The sequence below is a fragment of the Porites lutea genome, chromosome 11 (assembly GCF_958299795.1).
Source record: "Porites lutea chromosome 11, jaPorLute2.1, whole genome shotgun sequence".
In the NCBI taxonomy this organism is placed as follows: Eukaryota; Metazoa; Cnidaria; class Anthozoa; order Scleractinia; family Poritidae; genus Porites; species Porites lutea.
Genome location: NC_133211.1, coordinates 12,184,195 through 12,203,368, shown reverse-complemented (window position 1 = coordinate 12,203,368; position 19,174 = coordinate 12,184,195). Strand labels below are relative to the sequence as shown.

Here is a 19,174-nt window from a genome sequence, read left to right as displayed (position 1 = left end):
AGACAAAACAAAAGGTTAAGACTCTGAAATGAAAATAACATCTCAAAAGAAATAATTGAACAGAAAGCCTCATTGCAACCTCCCACATCAGTCTCTGTGGTATTTCCAGTAGTTCAACCTACTGTTTTAAATAAAGCCAGGTCTGTACTATTATAGCAAAGCCTTGAAAGCTACAACTCTTATTAAATAAGTACCGTAAAATTCCGAAAATAAGCACCTCCAAGTATAAGCCCCTCCAAATATAAGCCCCCCAAACAGGTAACGCAAAAAACCCTCCGTTAAATCACCCCTCCGAATATAAGCCCCCTGGGGGCTTGTACTTGGAAAATTGCCCTCAAATACAAAGTAAAACAAAGCAAAAATGGTAAATTTACTTCCAACTATAAGGCTAGCCCAATCGATTTTGGAACACAAATTTCCCTCCATAGATAAGCCCCTCCGAATATAAGCCCCGGGGCTTATTTTAGGAAGTTTATGGTATATAGTTACAGATAAAAAGTTCACGTCAACAGCATTTAGAATAACAAAACATAATAAATTCAGGAATGCTGACGACAGAAAAAAATTACAAAAATTGTAAGCTCTGAAAGCAAATGGTTTTCTTTCCAGTTTAGACGGGGGTTTTTTGTTGTTGTTTTATGCACACAATAATACCAACAATAATAATAATAATGATGATGATTTGGGTGAAAACTATTATTAAGACAATCAAAAACCCAAGTATTAAACGATTGTGAGCTCCAAAAACAACCCTACCTGCCAACTAGGTGTATTCTGCATTATTGCTGAAGGAAGAGCCTTGTGACTGGGCAAAACTGTCACAGCTTCAAAGGAGAAGGAAACAGGGAAGTCTTGATATTTTGGGATATCAAAGACAGGACCGAGTTCCTAGAATATGAAAGAAAAATAAGATACTTAATGGACTTGCTTGAATAAAAAACGAAGGAGAAGGTGTCAGATCACAAAATTAAAACAATGACGATGTTTAAAGGTAAGAACGTGCACAGACAGTGTAAATGGGCAGAAAAATTATAAAAGGGTGGAGTTTATAGCACACATTGACATGAAGAAAGACACGAGATAGAATTTCTTATAGCACAACGGTGCAAACATTAGAGCACAAAATTGCATGGTACTTTTGGGTATTCCAATTAACCATCCTGAGCAATCAGAGAAAAAGTAATACCCCCAGCCCCACCGACCTCCCACCATCATGTGGTGGATTAAGTTCTGTTTGCGGGAATGTGTCTTGTTATCTACAGGAACTACCTGAACAATCAGCTATACAAACCACTGGACTATGCTGCTTGTCTTGTTCCACATCCAATCCCGTAAAGCTCATCAAATGCTGTGACTCCGGAGACAGCATTGCACTGTGCACTGCGGTCTTGACACTCCCTGGACTAATGTAATCATTACCAACAGGGCAAGGGGGAGAATGCGACACTGTCTCTAGAGAGGGAGGAGTAGGAAACATTCGTGCCAAATCCTGTTGGGCTACCACACCAGAATTCATAATAGTGTGGTGAGTGTTGATGTTTGTGATTGAATCAAAGGTATTAATCTGATGACAAGCAAATTCCATCTTCATAGATTTGGATTGCCCCAACTCATCCTCTTCTTCATCACTGTCAAACAATTTATCAAGGTCATTTAGCGTCACTGCAAGATCTTGTTCTGTCATTAAATTTGATGACCGTGGAGCTGGTTCATGTTCATCATCAGAAGATGAGAAACTGGGATAAAATCCTTTCTCAGTCTTTTGTGGGTGTGGCTTTACTTCCTCCACCCCTTTAGCCAGCTTTTCCTTTTCCTCCTGTTGCTTTTTCCGAGAGCTTGGTCGTCGATTTTTCACGCGCGAGGGAGGTTTACTGACTTCTGCTGGTGGAGGAACAGACGGACTATCAGCAGCTGCATTGCTGCTTCTCCGGCGGGGCTTATTTGAAGGAGGCCTTCCCTGTGTTGGTGATTTTATGGTTGGCTGTATCATTTCAATATCAGGATCCTCAGGCTGTGGAGTAAAAGGATCAGAAAGAGGCGTGGTTGCAGGTGATGGTTGAGAACTATTCCTACGTCCCTTGGGCCGTCCTGTACCAGTACTATCTGAACGAGATCTTCCAGATGATGATTCCCGTCTTCTCTTCGCAGGTGAAAACACAGCCTCCAAACCAGCATCTGTAGAGGGTCTTTTACCACTATCACAATTTTGAAAATAAGAATGGTTATTTTCTATTGGCTGAGTAAAATGACAGAAATGGAGTATGTGTCAAAAATGGAGTATCTCTAAAGGCCGATTTAGACGGCACGATATTTGCTTACGACTATCGTGAGCGACTAGCATGCGTCACCACTTGATGACAGATCGTGTCGTAATGTAAATTGTGCACATGTGGATAGTCGAAAGTAATGACGTATGCTAGTCACGCACGATAGTCGTAAGCAAAAATCGTACCGTCTCAATCGGCCTTAACTGACCTTCCCAAATACCCCAAGACTTCAGTATTTTTGTATGCAGTGCATTTAAGTGTAACTCTTTGCTACTTTTTACAGTGTAGTTAACTCAGCAAAATGTCAGTTGACTCTTGGATAAGACAAGAAAGGTGTTCTCATTGTCCTCAAGTCCAGAATTCATTCACTATTGGCCAAGTTAGGGACTTGTATTCTAAACCACATCCTCTTAAAGAAGGCAAGTTTTGCCCACAGGTCTTGGATTATTTCCCTACTTAAAGTAGCTGCCAAAACGTGGACACATTCTGATTCTGAAGGAACCATTAGAAACTCAACCTCCCAAGTTTTCTCTCTAAAAGGATCCTAACAAATATTTAAGGGAGGAGTCCATTTCAGCTTAAGGGGAGGTAAGGGGAACACAAACAGTACATTAATTGAAGATCCAAATGGAGAGTTACAAGATCAACTTACCTTTCCCACAGAGACATTGGTGCATCCAGAGGAGAAGGTGAGAAAACCTCATCTGTGATCACTTGATCACCAAGCCCACCAAGTGGTCTGCAGTCAAGAGGGTCAGAGGGTAGCACAGGGACACTAAAAACACTCTCCACAGGCAGGACATAACAACTTTGATCATCATCATCCTTTTTATCAGAGTCTATATTGCTCACAAAATTAACTGAACATGATTCTTCAGATTTGACCAGCATTTCCGAAACTTTCTCACAAGTTGATGATGGTAACCTTGAAGAGTTCACTCTCAACAGTGAGGAAGAATGCTGTGATGGTTTAGCATTGGTTTTTGTATCCAATGTACTGCTCTTGTGTGCAAGTGCGCAAGTTGTATTTTGTGCCGGCGTGGCCTGTCCCTGCAAAGAATACTTCTTTGCATTATGATGAGCAAGAGCAACATCAGAATGCCGCATTTGAGTGACACTTGTCAGGGAATTTGCAGTAGGCAAACCCTTTGTCATAGCTCCCACGTGACTTTTCACAGCTTCTGGTCTGTCCTTACTGATGCTTGGTCGATGGTGAAATGGCATCAGAGGCTTTTTCTTCTCTTTCTTTAACTTTGCAGTGCTCTGAGTTTGCTGTGATATCTGGTGTTGTTGTTGAGGTGAAGGTATCGGATAACTCGGCGACGGTATTGGCCTTGTTATACCAAATGATGGACGCACTTGCGTTGGAGCCTTGGGCCTATCGGGAATCAAGAAAAGAAAGGAAATCATTTTCTTTTACACCATCAACTTAACGCATCCTTTAACTGATTCCTAATGTTTATGATTAAAGTAGAACTAAATGTTTATCAGTTCTTTCTTTCTGACACAACTTAGGGCTAAAAAAAGACTTGAATTCCAGCTTGTCCTTGGGCACCCAGCTCTTACATTTTGCTTGCCTTAGTTAATGATTTTGCTAGAGGATGACTTCCCTGAACCTTTGTCTATTGGGCAAGTAAAGCTTTAAAAGTTACCTGTCCCATACTTCCAGATGGAACTTTTTTGAGCCCTGCTACTTTGCTGAAAATACTCTGGAACCAATTTTAAGTCAGCCTTACCTGCTGATATTACTACTTGATGTACAGGAACACGAGGTGCGCTTAAATGGCTCCTCAAAATCCCACTGGCCTACTGATGTCGCATCATTTAAACTCTCAGTCTTTATAAATGATGTAGTTAACCTCGATATTGAGTTCTGCGAGGTGCTTTTACTGCAAAAAAAAAAATCAAAGCTAGTCTTCATGAAGACAAATGAAAAAGGCTCTCAGTTTAGGACCTCAATAACAAACTACAGTTAAACAATAATAACAAACATTAAATTAAAATTCCCTCATACCTGCACAGCACAATTTAAAACAACTCTACAATAAACCAATCCCCCTCCACTCCCCGCCGCCACCCCCTCCAAAAAAAGGAATAATTATGCAATAGTCTAAGTAAAGGTGTAATACACACTTCCACAGAAGAGAAATGACTGGTATGTTCTCATTTACAGATTTCATCCAAGAAGACTCCAAAATAATCCAAACTGAAAAAAATTCTGACTTGATTAGTAATGGGATTCAAACCTTCGACCTTTGCATCTGGAGCACTGCAATGGTAACGCAAAAGTCAGGGTGCGAATCCAAAACAAGCCTGAATCTTTTCAGGCTTCTTTTAGCAGCTGCAACAGTTGCGTTTATAACTGTGGTCATCTTCTTTTCATATAACATGTTACTAACCTCACTGCAGGTTTGGTAATAGTGATTTCCTGCCAAACTTCTTGCACCAATGAGTGTGTCAACTTCTTCTTGTCAGTGACAGTAGGCAATGTAACCTTGGGTGCTGGTGGCAAATTTGCTGAACCTGTAACAACATCTGTAGTGTTGGAATCAATAGGTGATGCTGGTGGGGTTAGTGATGTTGGACCAGAGATGGTCGCTGAATCTGTTCTGGGCAATATAGGCCCTTCTGCAGATGGTTAAAGGTCACAGGTTAAAAAGTTAGAACACTAGAATTAGGAAGAGGAAAGTAGTTAAAAGTACTAAAAAAGTAACTGTGAAGGTTACATGTTATACAATACAAAATTCATGAACTATTACTTGCGTGGCAGATTAATGAATTGTGTGGAAGATTAATGAATCGAGTTTTGTTGAGTTTTGATACACCACAAAATCCACAAAATCCAGAAGAAAATCAGTTATTGAACCCTTCAAGCCCCAATATCCACAAAAAAATTCTCTACACAGATATCTATACATTCCTTGAAGAATTATGTTGAAAGAATTTGTTTAAAGATCAAAGCATTTTCCTTTATGGTGATCATTTTATTAATTCTCATAACCTACTCTTGATTATGTAAAGATATTGTTAAGAGAAAATGGATATTGGTCACTCTTGGGACTTAAGGGGTTAAAGGAGCTGTGCCATGGCAACCTAGTTTATTTTTATTAGTATTACTTACCAGTATTAATAACCAAAGGTTACGGAGTGCGGGCGACAACAATCGAAGGTCAAAACGATTTAGCTCCATTGATGTGTTTACGTACATGTAAGTTTCATGTGACAGATAGTCAAAACACGCTTGATCAGATTACGAGTGATCATATTGCATTCTGTGCATTCCATTCATTCTTAAAGGAGATCCAAACAAATGCCCGCTACATCATACATGCGGCACATGCGTAATAACAACCTTGAGATTAGGATTGCGGGCTCCTATTGCCACCCCCAATAACTCAGACACCCTTATAGCGTGCGAGCAAGCTCTCCTATTTGGGTGAGTGAGGCGAGTCTCGCGAGAGCGAGCGGCGAAGCCGCGAGGGGCCGAGGAAAGGAGTTCCTCAGCCCCTCGCTTGTGCGTTCTCGTGAGGCTCACTTCGCTGGCCCAGATAGGAGAGCTTGCTCACAGGCTAACACCCTTAATAACAAGTTATGGCAAATAATGCTAGCAATCAGATTAGAGATTACTTGTCATTAACCCTTTCACTCCTAGACCACATTATGAGGAGATTATTAGTTACTCTAACCTTTACATCTGTGGATGGAATCCTATGATATTAATTTGCCATTTAAATGAAACCTTTTTGACATGGCAGCACATTTTTTTCTTAGGATTTTTCAAAATGAATATTAAATTTTATCTTTTTGGTGGTTTTTTCCTTGGGGCCACTATAAACTATAAGAAATGAAAGAGATAAAGGGATTAACAATGGTAAGTCAAACTAAACTCACCTCCTGTTCTTTCATTCTCTGTGAATGGTACCACAACATAAGTGGATGGATACCACATCTGTGTCTCTCCTACAACAACCATAACTGCTGCAGGGACCCCCTTATCAAAACACTGGTTTGTCATCTCACTCCAATCATTACTGAAGTCAATGGGATAAAATTTCTTCCATTCCTCAATAAGTTTTACTGAAACTGCATCATCCAAGTGGCTTGTTTGACCAGTGAGAAATCCAGACAGTCCATAAGGACCTAACAATACTGAAAGTCATTGCCAAAGTCAAAATTTAAGCAAATCCCAAATTTCATTTAGCTAAAAGGCTGAAATTAAATAAATGGTACAAAAGGAAAGTCCTTCTAACAAGCCTCAAGACAACAATAATTCTCTTTTAAAGGCCTCCATTTATTAATTAATTTATTAATTTATTAATAAAATATTAATTTATTAATGTAATTAATTAATTTATTAATTAATTTATTATTGCCCTAAGAGTTATCAGCAACAAATTTTTCCTTGTAACATCAATGCTTTCAATCACAGACATGATCACACAAGATGAATTTGCTATATTGTTATGTTATCAACTTCTCCCCACTACTTCTGTAGGAAATGACTGGGCCAGGGGGCAACAAATGGAAATTCAAATTTTCATTTTCAGGGGTCAGAGGGTGAAACAACCACCCCTCTTGGGTATCCTAATATTATTATTTGCATTTATCTCGTGTATACATGCTTCAACAAGGTAACTTGTAAGCCAAGCAGTGCAGCACAGAGCAGAGTATAAATCAGCGACTAAAGCAGCTCAGATTTGACCAGATTATATTACCTGGAAGTCCTTCTTGCTTGGTTGCAGCAACAGCTACATCTTGTAGTCTAAGATGACGTACTTGTTGCTGCTGCTGGATTTCAACAGCAGTACAAACAGAACTCTCGCCATGGACAAAGAAGGAAAATGAAAAAGATAACTGACTGCTGGAGAGGGAAAAAAACATTGTTAAGTCACTACACCTACACATGTATCACATCACAGCATGAGAAGGGGTCACTGACATTGCTATCTGCCTTAGAAAAGGAATTTTATTACTGCAACAGTATGCCATTTACAGGCATTCTTACACCTCATCTGGCTTGTTTTACGGACAACTTATGCCCAAACAGAAAGTTAATAATGAAGATAAAACAGATGATCACCAAAAATAAAAAGTAATTTTTTAAACCTTATTAGTACCAAAGAAATTGTAGTTGAGACTGCTCTTCTTATGTTATAAACCCCAAATTACCTCACATTTAATAGAGAGGTTAGAAATATTCTTTCACAGAATAGAACAAATCATACAGTTAAGCTAGAGCAAAAGAAGTTATAGCGAGGTGGAAAAGGCCTGAAATTTTTCAAAAAAGGATCACCTCACCTGAAATTTTCCACTGAACTGCTTTCACATGGCTTTGTAAACCACTTGCCCAGGCGAACGAACTTTCTTGACAGCAAACACCTAAAAAGTTTTCACACATTGAGCTGTACTTATTTCACTAACACAATTTCTCTTCAGAATACAGGTTACTTTTGAAGCATCAAACAAATAACTCGAAGGCTCAAGGCTGCTGAACTTTTTCTCCGCAATTGACAATGGTAACCAGCCTTGTGTTTTTCAATGTACTCTGTGGTAATTTACTTAAAATTTTAGCAGCAAAAATGAATTGTATACTACTGTTTCGTGGCAGATTATGAAACATTTACCTTTCTAATAAGTTATGTAAGGCTTTGAATAGCAGAGATCTTGGCTCATGTGGCAAGCCATCTTCCCAGCACCCATGGCATGATTCTGTAAAAAAAAAACAAACACTTAAAATGTTAGTCTTGCCTCTCGTAGAGAGGGGAAAGGAAAAGAAATCCGCAACCACTTCTCCATGCGACGAACCTCTTGTTGTTGTGTGGTTGATTTGTATACACGGGCGGCACAGACCCTACGGGAGTTTGTTGGACTTTGAATTTTATGAGAGGATGTAGGGAAATAAACAAAATATGTTCTAACTTAGAACTATTTGTAAAAAGAAAAAAAAAACAGAAAAAGAAATGACAGACCGGTTTGTGTTGTGTGTTTTACTGTCTGTTTGCCTCTAGAGCCATTTGGAAGCTGCTCTATCAAGTTTTAACAGGAAGAAAGTACTGTCCGATAGCCCGGGGCTAGTGGATTTTGCTATCAGGTTAGTGAATTCTGTTTTTAACTTGCCCGACTGGCAAGTGATGTTTTATGAGGAATTTGAATAACAAAAGAACAAAAAGCTTTTGGGGCTAGTTGAAATGACGTCTGGGCTATTAAATGCTAGCTTCAGCTTGCCTGAAGGGCAAGCTGTAAAAGTGATTTTCTTTGCACCCTGTTTAGATTTTGAGTTTCTCAATGTTAGTACAACTCAAAATCATTAAACGCATTAAAACAGCTTCCAAATGGCTTGAGAAGCAAACAGACAGTAAAACACGTAACACAAGGAAAGTCATTTTTATTTTATTGTTTTCAAAAAATGGAAGTTAGTACATCTTTTGTTTATTTTCATTCCCTCCCTAATAAAAATCAAAGTCCAATGAACTTCCATACAGTCTGGGCCACCTTTGGTATAAGTAAAAAATTCACCTTTCAGTTCTCCAGAAACAATCCCTTGAAGATTAGGGTCATCACCAAACCAGAACACCCACAACTCTTTTGCACTGCTGATACTGTTAGGATCACTGCTTGCCTGACAACCTGTCGAAGGACTTCTTCGCCATGCGCACAAGATGTCATGACCAAGGGCCAATGAAAATGACTTCAGTACAGGGTCTTCTTCAAAGGTGGCTCTGCATGCAACATTGTATATGTACTTCCGCCACTTCAGGCCACATAAATCAGTCTGTCAGTAAAAAAAATGCTGTTTCAGCACACGGAATCTGTTAAACTGTATTGACAACTTTTACAGCTGCATCATATTATGGAGGCCCTGTTAGTGTGAGTTAAATACCAACAGGGACATGGCCATACTCCTCAAAATGTGAAATGACCATATCTGAAATTCAGACTAGGAACAAATGTACCTGCCCCTAACCCTAACCCTTACCCTAACCCCCCCCCCCCCCCCCCCGACCAAAGAGGGTCTCATTAACCAACAAAAGTCAAAACAATTCAGTTTTAAGAGCAAAAAGAGTTTGTGTAGCTTGAAATGTTTTGACAAACTCTTGCAGTCACGTGATGACACCTCATGGGTCTCATAATCATCCATCCAGGCCTGACAGTGTTTCAAAGTACCATACATTCTGCAGGTGGTAGACCTCAACCCCTAACACTGTTTGATTTTGGATTGATTGGGTCCTAGATGAAAATTATTGTTTATTTTATTTTATTTATTTTACTATTTTTTTTCATTTGACACACCTTCATACAAAATTATTGATAAGAGTTCTTATACTTTAAAATATTTGCTTATTAATATCTACCAAACAGAGTACCCCTTATAGTCAAAGAACGTTTTTACACTTCAACTCAAATAATGTTCTCTCAAAACTCTATCACGAATACAGACAGTTTCTTCTAATAATACATACATTTTATTATTAAATTACAACCCATAAATAAATACTAAAAATAGTTTTTAAACTGTGGTTTTACTACTTATCAGATCAGATTTAAGTAGAAAAAGCATTTTTGAGGCCAAGATACAAAACATAAAAATATAACATATAACTAAGTTAACAACAAGTATAATATGTAGAGACAAGTCGATATGGAAACACACTGCATACAAAAAAGATTACCCAAAATAATAGTCGAGAAAGATTGAAATTTGGAAAAATGTAAGTGAAATAAAAGTAACAACATTTACACGGTGGAAATATAATAATCATCTCATTAATCACAATGGAACATGCTGCAGACAAATTTTTTTCAACGTCTGGCCCACTACAATGTAGCCAATATTATTGTCATCATGAAATTTGTGAACATATTCATTCTGCAAGTGAATGAGATTTTTATTCAATAATTTATGTTATCACTAAATCATTAATATTACACAATTTATCATAAAACATGTATTCAGGCATGTTTGCTCTCCAACCACTTTGTATATTCAACAAAGATAATCTAATTGTGCATATTTTTGCGACTGCTTGATCTATTACCCTGACCAGTACTAAATCAATATCCAATTCATGCACCTAGGAAGGTGTGACAAGATTTTTAAAATATCAGTGATAAATTCAATGAACAAAGAAAAATCCAATTTAATGCATACCCTAGTACTGTAGTAAGATAAGTAAAATAATAAGCCAAAACCAAACCAAGCTACATGTACATAAAAAAATAAATAGGAAGGAAGTGGATGTACAACAAAAACATCTGGGAAATATAATTAATGTTTTAACCCCCCAAACACGCACAATATAGTTATAACTGGCAGTTAATGACAGCTGAGAAGATGGATAGTAATGGAGGGGGTATTACTTTAGCCACACAAGGGTGTTTAAGTATGTGTCCTTTTTTAAAATTCATGTTAAGCTTTAGGGTAATTATACTTGATATGACCATACACAACGACATTCACATTCAGTGTTAGTTTAACAAGACCTCATACATTGAACATGCTTAAACAATTATCATCACTACAATAAAATAATCTCCTTTAGCCCCAACTGTTATGTACAAATTCCGCAGACTGATCTCATATACCTGTTAACGAATTGGTTGAGTAAATTTGATAAAAGATCAATGTATTTCCCCTTAGGTGATCATGTTATTTATTCTTAAAACCTTTTCTCTTGGTTATTTATCGCTTTTACTAGGAGAAGAGTGATGTTGGTCACCTTGGGACTTCAAGGGTTGAAGATAATGTAGTGGCTTCAGAAGTTATATTAGGTATTAAGGATAACTCTCCAGAGGTACTGACTGAATAAAAGCAGGTATGCATACTATTCACAACATGCTCCATTATAGCACAAGTCAAGCAAAATGTTTTCTCTTTGGTTTTGACGTTTTATTGCGATTTTTTTAAGACGTCACTTAGGTCTCAATATCATCTTATGGCTTAGCACAGGTCATGTGAATAATGCCTGATATTTCCCAGAAGCTCAGTGTTACTGAACATTACGCCAGAAAATTGACCAAATTCATTTCGTAAAAAAACAGTACTGAAACAAATGGTACAAGTAACAAGGCAGAATTACCACTGAAGACGTTACATTTGCATGATCACACTGTAGGATCTTTTGTCCTCAAACAGAAAAGTAAGAAGAGGTAGAATGTTGGTTTCCATTTTCCCACAGTATTACTCTGAGAAAATGAAAACTTTAAAGTTATAGGACGTGATCACAGAGATACAACACGATATGAACAAGATAGATGATTTACTGATGAACTCTAAAACAAAAAAAGCAGCAAACAGACTTGCTGACCAAATGTCAAAGCCAATTAAAGGCCAAGAAAGAACCATATTTCATCAGTCTTGCATTGTGAAGTCAAGGCACATTGAGAGCAAATATTAAAAAACAAACATTACTGTAAACAGTTTACCCTACAAAAATAACAATTCACCAATAAAGAAAACCAAATGAAGTTATCCATAGCATTTTCAATTTCTTTTTGAAGTCTGTGTTTAATTAAAGAGTCAGTTGCCTACTCATTTTATTTTTGTTGACACAATAAAATGCACCTGCTTCATGACCAGACAAAAATCATTTGCAAATGTGAAGTTTGGGTTTTCTTTAAGAAAATTGGCTGTGTTAAATGTTAAATAATTATAGAAACATCAAAATTTATTGGGCAACATGATGAGATAGAAGCAATAAAAGACACAAAAGCTTGCTAAATGCTACTTGAAAAGTTTAAATTTACAATTTCATCCACTAACAAAACAAACTTCAATTGCAATTTTGCTTCTAGCCTGGAGCTATAACTAAATTCCCCACAGCACAAAATCCCGCCCATAAATAAGCAATCAACCTCTTTTCAATTTTTAACACAAATAAGTAGAGTTCAACCCCACTAACTTGAACTTTGAAAGAAAATGAAAAAAAATTTGAGTTAGCAAGGGTTTAAATTATCGGGGTCAATTTCAATTTTTGCACGTTAAAAATTATCGATAGTTACTGATTTTTCAGCACTTCAGTGTATGGTGCAGTGCAAATTTAACATACTTTAAAATTCCGAAAATAAGCCCATCCATGTACATTGTATAAGCCCCTCCAAATATAAGCCCCCCAAACTGGTAAAGCAAAAAACCCTCTGTTAAATCGCCCCTCCAAATATAAGCCCCAATGAGGGCTTGCACTTGGAAAATGGCCCTCAATACAAAGTAAAACAAAGCAAAAACGGTAAATTTACTTCCAATATAAGGCTAGCCCAATCGATTTTGAAATACAAACTTCCCTGCATAGATAAGCCCCTCCGAATATAAGCCCCTCAAAAAGGGCCTTTGACAAATATAAGCCCTGGGAATATTTTCAGAATTTTACGGTATTTCATTGGAAACAGTAACACGATCAGGCATTTTTTTATGATAAAATGTGATCTGTTCATTGCACCAATTAAAATCAAACTGCTTTAGTGCTGACCAGTGCAAGTTGTAGTGTTTTTACCCTTGTACAAGAGCTAATAGGATGCAATCAAGTAGAGTCGCAAGAACTACATGTAGAATTCAAGGTATCAGGGCAAATTTCAGTGAATTTTTTATCAAGGGAAAAGAATATTAGTTTTAGTTAGCACGAAATTCAAGTTACCTGAGATTGAGTTATCGGGGTTCTACTATATGTACACTAAAGAACAGCACAATGTCCAGAGTGTACACCATGTACATGTAACAGACATTCCACCCCCCAAAGCCTACCATTGCAAAAGTTAGTATAGTTCCTTAACTTGTCTGATACTTTACACAGAATGTTATGTTGTACCAAAGGCAATATGGGGGCATTTCACCCTGTTTAATTAATCCTTGATCTCTATCTTACATTGTCCCTGCTTTGTCATCTGCAGTAACTACAGTCTACCAAACAAAAATTGTATTTTCTGTGACCTTGAAGGAACGGCAATTACATTCCATGACTTTCCAGGCTTTGAAAATGAAACTCTTAAATTCCATGACTTCCTAGGTTTTTCATGACCTGTGCGAAGCCTGTGAGACTCTCTATGGGTAATTTCCAATGAAATTGAAGTCACTACCATTGCTATGGAGGAAACAATGATCTCAATAAATGGCCATCGCATTGCCATTCCGATCAAGTTTTACATTGTTAGTTGTGCCATGAAGGCAAAGAAATCTGCCAAAAAGTGTACTACACATTCAGAGTTTCAACCTTTTACTTTTTTATTTTCTCGTTTGCCAGCATCGAGTTCGCTAGTAGCATTTTGCGCTCAACAATTCTGAATGCATGACAATTTCATTGAGAACTGATGATTCGATGGGAAATGCAGGTCAAAAAAAAGTCTGCAGGTTCCCACAGAGAAGCTCCATTTTCATGGCTAAAACTCTTACCCTGGTTGGCCAAGTGCTGGAACACACCTGTCAGGATCCCCCAAATTAAAAGTTTTCCAGAGGAGGCTCTGGAATCTGTCACTACTTCCACATGTGGCTACATAGCATGAAATACATGTATGTTCTGATTTTGCCACCAATCTATGTTAGCCTGCTAGCAAGCTCTCCGGGGTGCTGTGGCGGAGAGGGAAAAGGGAGGTAGTGTCCCAGAGAGCTTGCTTGCAGGCTATCACATGTTTTTTCACCTTCTACTTTAAACTTCCTGGAGAACCCTGATTAAATAAACACAACAATAATTTACATGTATAAAAAAGACAAAGACTTCTTCAGATGAGAGTGACTTGACAACCTTACTAATACAGACCAAACACAATACCCCCCAAAAAAGGAAATATTCCAACAAGAAACCTACTCAAAGAATAAACAAAACATTTGTTTCCAAACTATATTTTCACATCAACCTGAGCCAATTAAAAATAAGAGATGAATAACAAATTCTCAGTAAAATACAGGAAGTGGTTGACATATTTACCAGGCTACATTACAGGTATTTTTAGCAAAATGTTAAACAGCCGACAAACATCTATACGATAAAAACATTTACAATGGCATATATTTATGCATAATTAGTAGCTATTTCCAGAAATGAGGCAATTCACATGATGAAACATGACTTAGGACTGACATCTTTGTTATGTTTCTGCACACATCAATAAACATTGGTGAAAAACTGGATATAACATTACAGCTAAGCTCTCTTTAAGTAGAGATCCATACAAAATTTATACTTTTAACATCAATGCTTTACCATACATGACATAAAGAGAATGAAAGATTTGACCACTTAATGTCTTTAGATAAGCACATTCTACTAACTAAATGACATATAAACAGCCAAGGAGACAAGAAATTAACATTTCAACACTGTGTATAAAAGGGTGAAGGTTTAATTCCATTAACAGCATGACAGGATTTTAAGGTAATGTTAAGCTGATAATACCCAATGGTCTTCTGTAAATACACTGTATGCCAATCTACTGTCCTATTTAGATAACCTTTTAGCAAAGCACACAATTTAATTTGTAAAAGAGAACACCACAAAGTCACTGACTCCTTACACTGTAATTACACACCACTCTGCAGCCTAGTTAAACTAAAACGTAAAAATAAGAGACAAGGATGGAACATCTAAACAGGAAGACAAGTTTGACAGCAATGCAACACCCACACACAACCGCACAATATCACAGGTATGTATCCAAGCCCAAGATTAATTGGCCTACTAAAGATATAACCTTGTGTCTAAGTCTTTAGATTTTGACAGACCAATTTCTGTAGTAGATAACAGCGATTACTGCATTGCCCAGTATGACAAAACAACTGAAAACTCAGGACTGAAAGTTCGTAAAAGCATTGTTAGAATGAGAATAAAAATAGACACTGCATTAATTTGAACAATGCAACAAGCACAACATCCTGGGGTCAACAACAATTTTTTTAAACTTATTCTGCTGTTTTCTAGCTTACTAGTCAAACACAATTGTATAGCACTATATGGATGGATGCTTTAATTAACCTTTCAACTCCTGGAGTCAATTATAAAGATATGTACTTGAAACTTGCAGAGTTTGTAGACAAATCCCATGGTGAGATTACTCAAAGGACACCTCTTTAGCAGTACCTTCATAAGGAAGGATAATTTTCAGCATATTAAACAATATAATTTCTCATTTTAATTTTAAATTTTAGAAATCTTGCAACTTAAAAAAGGGTTGTTAACAAAATCACTTAAATGTTTTGTTTTGTCTTCCAACAGAGTAAAAAATCTGGTCAAGCCTTGCCACTCTCACGATTGCCCAAGGCAAGTTCCGTGACATATAAATTCAGTGAATAAGACAGATGCATCATAGTTGGCCAGTGGCTTAAATGGATTTATTGTTGGACTTAAACTCTGACATGCACTGCATGAAATCAGATAAAAATAATCACACAATATAAAACGCTTTCATGGGATCTACCAAAAAATTTGTGTTCAATAGAATGAACTTTCTCTGCTTCAGCTTGTGAGTAGCTTTGTCAAGAAATTATTAAAAATTATACCCTATACATCGAGAACAACAATGATGTAGGAAAACTGAAAGACATTGAATTTCCCTCTGAAATATTTACAGTCCTAACAAGTCTGTTTGAGGAAGTTAAAACAAGTGAAACCCTCAAAAATCTCTTGATCATAAATCTGCCAGATTCTACATGACAAAAACACACTTATCATCACGTACAAAGATAAACCAATGTTATAAGAAATATTGCAACCTGTAAAAAAAGATATATTTTTGGGCAATAGTATTTTAAACATGTTTGTCTAGTGAATTAATTTCCTTACACCAGAAAATGAAATATTTTCTACCAAGTACACCTTTGGTATATGGTACATATAATATGGTGACAAATTTAAGAGATTATTTGACATGCAAGCTCGAACTAACATTAATACTCAAATACGTAATATATAACACTCCATGTCAGCCATGTTAGAAGCTTTTTTCTTTGTCCAAAAAAATACAATCACTTGATACAAGTTACTGTGATAATCATTAGAAAGGAATTAGAACAGGCCGCCTGAACACTCTTGAACAAATAAATTTCAGTCATAACCTTAACTCTTAAACAAAACCACGGGTTCAGGGGTTAGCCTTACAACTTACTATCCCTTGACAATTAGTTGGTGTCAACGACGTTGTTCATTGCACTTTGAAACTAACAACAGCCTTCGTGATGAACGAAGTTGCTTCAAAAATCTAATCCCTTCAGACACAATAAAAAGGGTAAAATTTCCGGCTACACTGTGCCTTTGTAGTTACACATAATTATCATTCTACAGTACACCTTGCATAAAAATTAATTAACACACCAGAGGAAAACCGTGACAAATGTTTCATCCTCGAATTAGGCGATGAACGAAAATAGTCGGATAATCAAATTGGAAGTGTCGTTGAGGTAGTTGCTTTGCTTACATGGTACATTTACTCAGGAGTAAACAAGCAAAGATCAATTCTTTCTCGATAAAAACCCAGTCATCTGATTAATTATTCAGAGTGTCGGTTTTGCTCGTTGAAGAGTTAGAGGGTTCCAAATTTGACACCGCGGACGGCAAAACGCAATCAACAAATATGTTACTGATGAAAATAGCCCAGTGCACTGGTATTTTCTGGCATATTTTAACCTTGATGAAAAATAGATACTATGATACTTATCGCCACGGTATAGTAAAATCAATCTTCTGGCACAATTGCTATCCATGCGACGAAATTAAATACAATACTTAAAATCGGCCCTCTTACGGAAAAATATTGCCCGACGGCTAAGCTTTGCAGGTAAAATACATATAAGCATTGGATATTTCGGTTGGGAATTAAAGAAATCCGTCAATCCACCTATAAAAATGGCATTAAAAGCAAAGTACACTTTTTAAGCTTCGAGCAAACTACATACACATTAGAGATTTATTTACGACTTGGGGAAACAAATCCGCACAAGCATGCACGTATTGTCGCGAAAAATATGTCAGCAGACGAGCGGACGGCAAGAGATAATCGCTTGCCTCGTTTTGTATACACACGACGAAGCGCTTCCTAACAGAAACGATTCCCCTTTGAAGACAAACAAAAGGAATCCCTGAATGATTCGTGTAAACGAATGCAAAGCGCCAAAGCATGTTGTGTTTGTAAAATCATCTTGTTACTCTTCAGAACCACTACCACCGAACTAATTCAAGTTCGAATGGGCCGTGTATACGGCTTCCTGAGTATTTGTCAGCTTGGAAATGGTGCACATTTTTTGCTTTAAGCCAAGCAGGGTTCATCATTTCCGATGCAACACTCACAAGGCAGAGAATTCAACGTACTGCAGGCAATTAAGGAGAATATTTAGAATGAATTAATTCCACCGTTTGTTAAATAGAGGACATGTTCATTACGACATGCAACTAACTCTACAACACACCCGCGAATTGTTTTTTTTTCGTTACATTAACCTCAGATTCCTAACTCTAGATCATCTAATTGCACTAAAGCAACAAGGCATCTTTCTAGTAATTGGCAAATAAATATTCACACGCCTTTAGAGCGACTTACAACCTCACAAAACACTGTAACATGTGACAGGCAAAAATAGAACCCTCATAAATCGAACGAAGAATTATGGCTTACCAGTGCAAACACATTCGAGCAGCATTCGTCCAAGTCTGAGCCATGAAGCATGGGATTCGAAGCAGTCATGCTAGGAGCATGACTTCCTAAACATCGGACCTAAATAACGAGCAAAACTCAAGGAAAAGCGAGCCGCTAATCGTTTTTCGTTCAAAGGAAATCGGAAAAATAAGATGGCAGCAAGTGACGTTGCCGAGGCGGGCATAAACTGTGCGCTGATTGGCTGGTTTGCCCCACGTGACGCAAAGGCACGGGTCAAAGCTCTCTGACTTGATGCTTTTGAGAAGTGGCTTCAAAGAAGAGCAAAATATACAATTTATTTACCAATGATAACTTTTTTCGCTTATCTGTGGGCTAAAGAATAACGAAAACTCCGGAGAGAATTTCCTTTTAGCGTTTTCTTCATTTAATGCTAATTTTGTGGCAATCAGTGTTTTTCGAGGGGCCGGCTAAATCGTGACCAAAATATCGTTAACTCCGGGGTGTCTTAGCAAAACTGATAATCTTGGTGGGAAGTGACAATTATAAACAAAATTTGACTTACGGCCAGCTAAAGAAAAATTGAAAAAATTAAAATTAACAGTTTCTTTTCAAAAGATAAATTGACTGCTTTGTAATTTTTCCCCTAGGTATTCTGTTTTTTGGTGAAGTTGTGAGGAAAGTTCAACGCCCTTGTGCATGCTTAGGGGTGATCAAAATCTTCATACGCGAGATTTTTAGTGTCAAGCTGTGAATCGCCATAATATTAAAAAGACAGAAAAGATCACTTTTTAAACCAGTATTATACCGGTATAAATTAAATGTTAATAGGTAAAATTCATAATATTTAGTAGATACAATGCAAATTGCCTAGACTGAAATTTAGGTTCAAATATCTATCGTATACCGGAGAAATATCAGTCTACTAAACTTCAGGAAAAATTAAAATAGTGGTCGCCCGAAAATAAGAACGCAAAGATTTTTTATCTTGAACAATTATCTTCTGTGTGTGTTATAAGCAAATGCTGGAGACCTTGCGAAGACAATACCAAAACCCAATTATTGTTTATTTTTCGGGTAATTGTTCCTTGAGTATGAATCTAAAATGATCAAAACACCTTCACTTAGTTTAAAGATGTCAAATTTCGGGAGAAAAATGTCCGTAATTTTCAACTGAAATATCAACAAATTGCAATTCTAGAAGTTCTGAGTCAGTTCTTGCTTAAAATTGACATCTGAGTAATTTCGACAAGCGATTTGAGTTTTTTAGTTGTCTATCAAGATTGCGAAACTTTTTCATTTGTGGTTGGACAGATCAAGATGTAGCATATAAGCGACTA

At 37.1% G+C, this 19,174-nt stretch overlaps 1 protein-coding gene across 1 annotated transcript in view; it reads right to left on the bottom strand.

Moving 5' to 3' along the window:
• The window catches only part of LOC140952193 (mediator of RNA polymerase II transcription subunit 13-like), a 33,994-nt gene extending 15,945 nt beyond the window's left edge, over nucleotides 1-18,049 (bottom strand). Inside the window, exons 1-11 of the mRNA XM_073401616.1 lie at nucleotides 17,856-18,049; nucleotides 8,784-9,039; nucleotides 7,892-7,976; nucleotides 7,566-7,646; nucleotides 6,983-7,128; nucleotides 6,159-6,416; nucleotides 4,667-4,892; nucleotides 4,004-4,156; nucleotides 2,920-3,645; nucleotides 1,292-2,195; nucleotides 757-888 (exon numbers count right to left, since the gene is read on the bottom strand). Of these exons, the coding sequence (XP_073257717.1) occupies nucleotides 757-888; nucleotides 1,292-2,195; nucleotides 2,920-3,645; nucleotides 4,004-4,156; nucleotides 4,667-4,892; nucleotides 6,159-6,416; nucleotides 6,983-7,128; nucleotides 7,566-7,646; nucleotides 7,892-7,976; nucleotides 8,784-9,039; nucleotides 17,856-17,924 (3,036 nt within the window). The 5' untranslated portion in view covers nucleotides 17,925-18,049. The remainder of the gene's footprint in view (nucleotides 1-756; nucleotides 889-1,291; nucleotides 2,196-2,919; nucleotides 3,646-4,003; nucleotides 4,157-4,666; nucleotides 4,893-6,158; nucleotides 6,417-6,982; nucleotides 7,129-7,565; nucleotides 7,647-7,891; nucleotides 7,977-8,783; nucleotides 9,040-17,855) is intronic.
• Nucleotides 18,050-19,174: the final 1,125 nt, after the last annotated feature.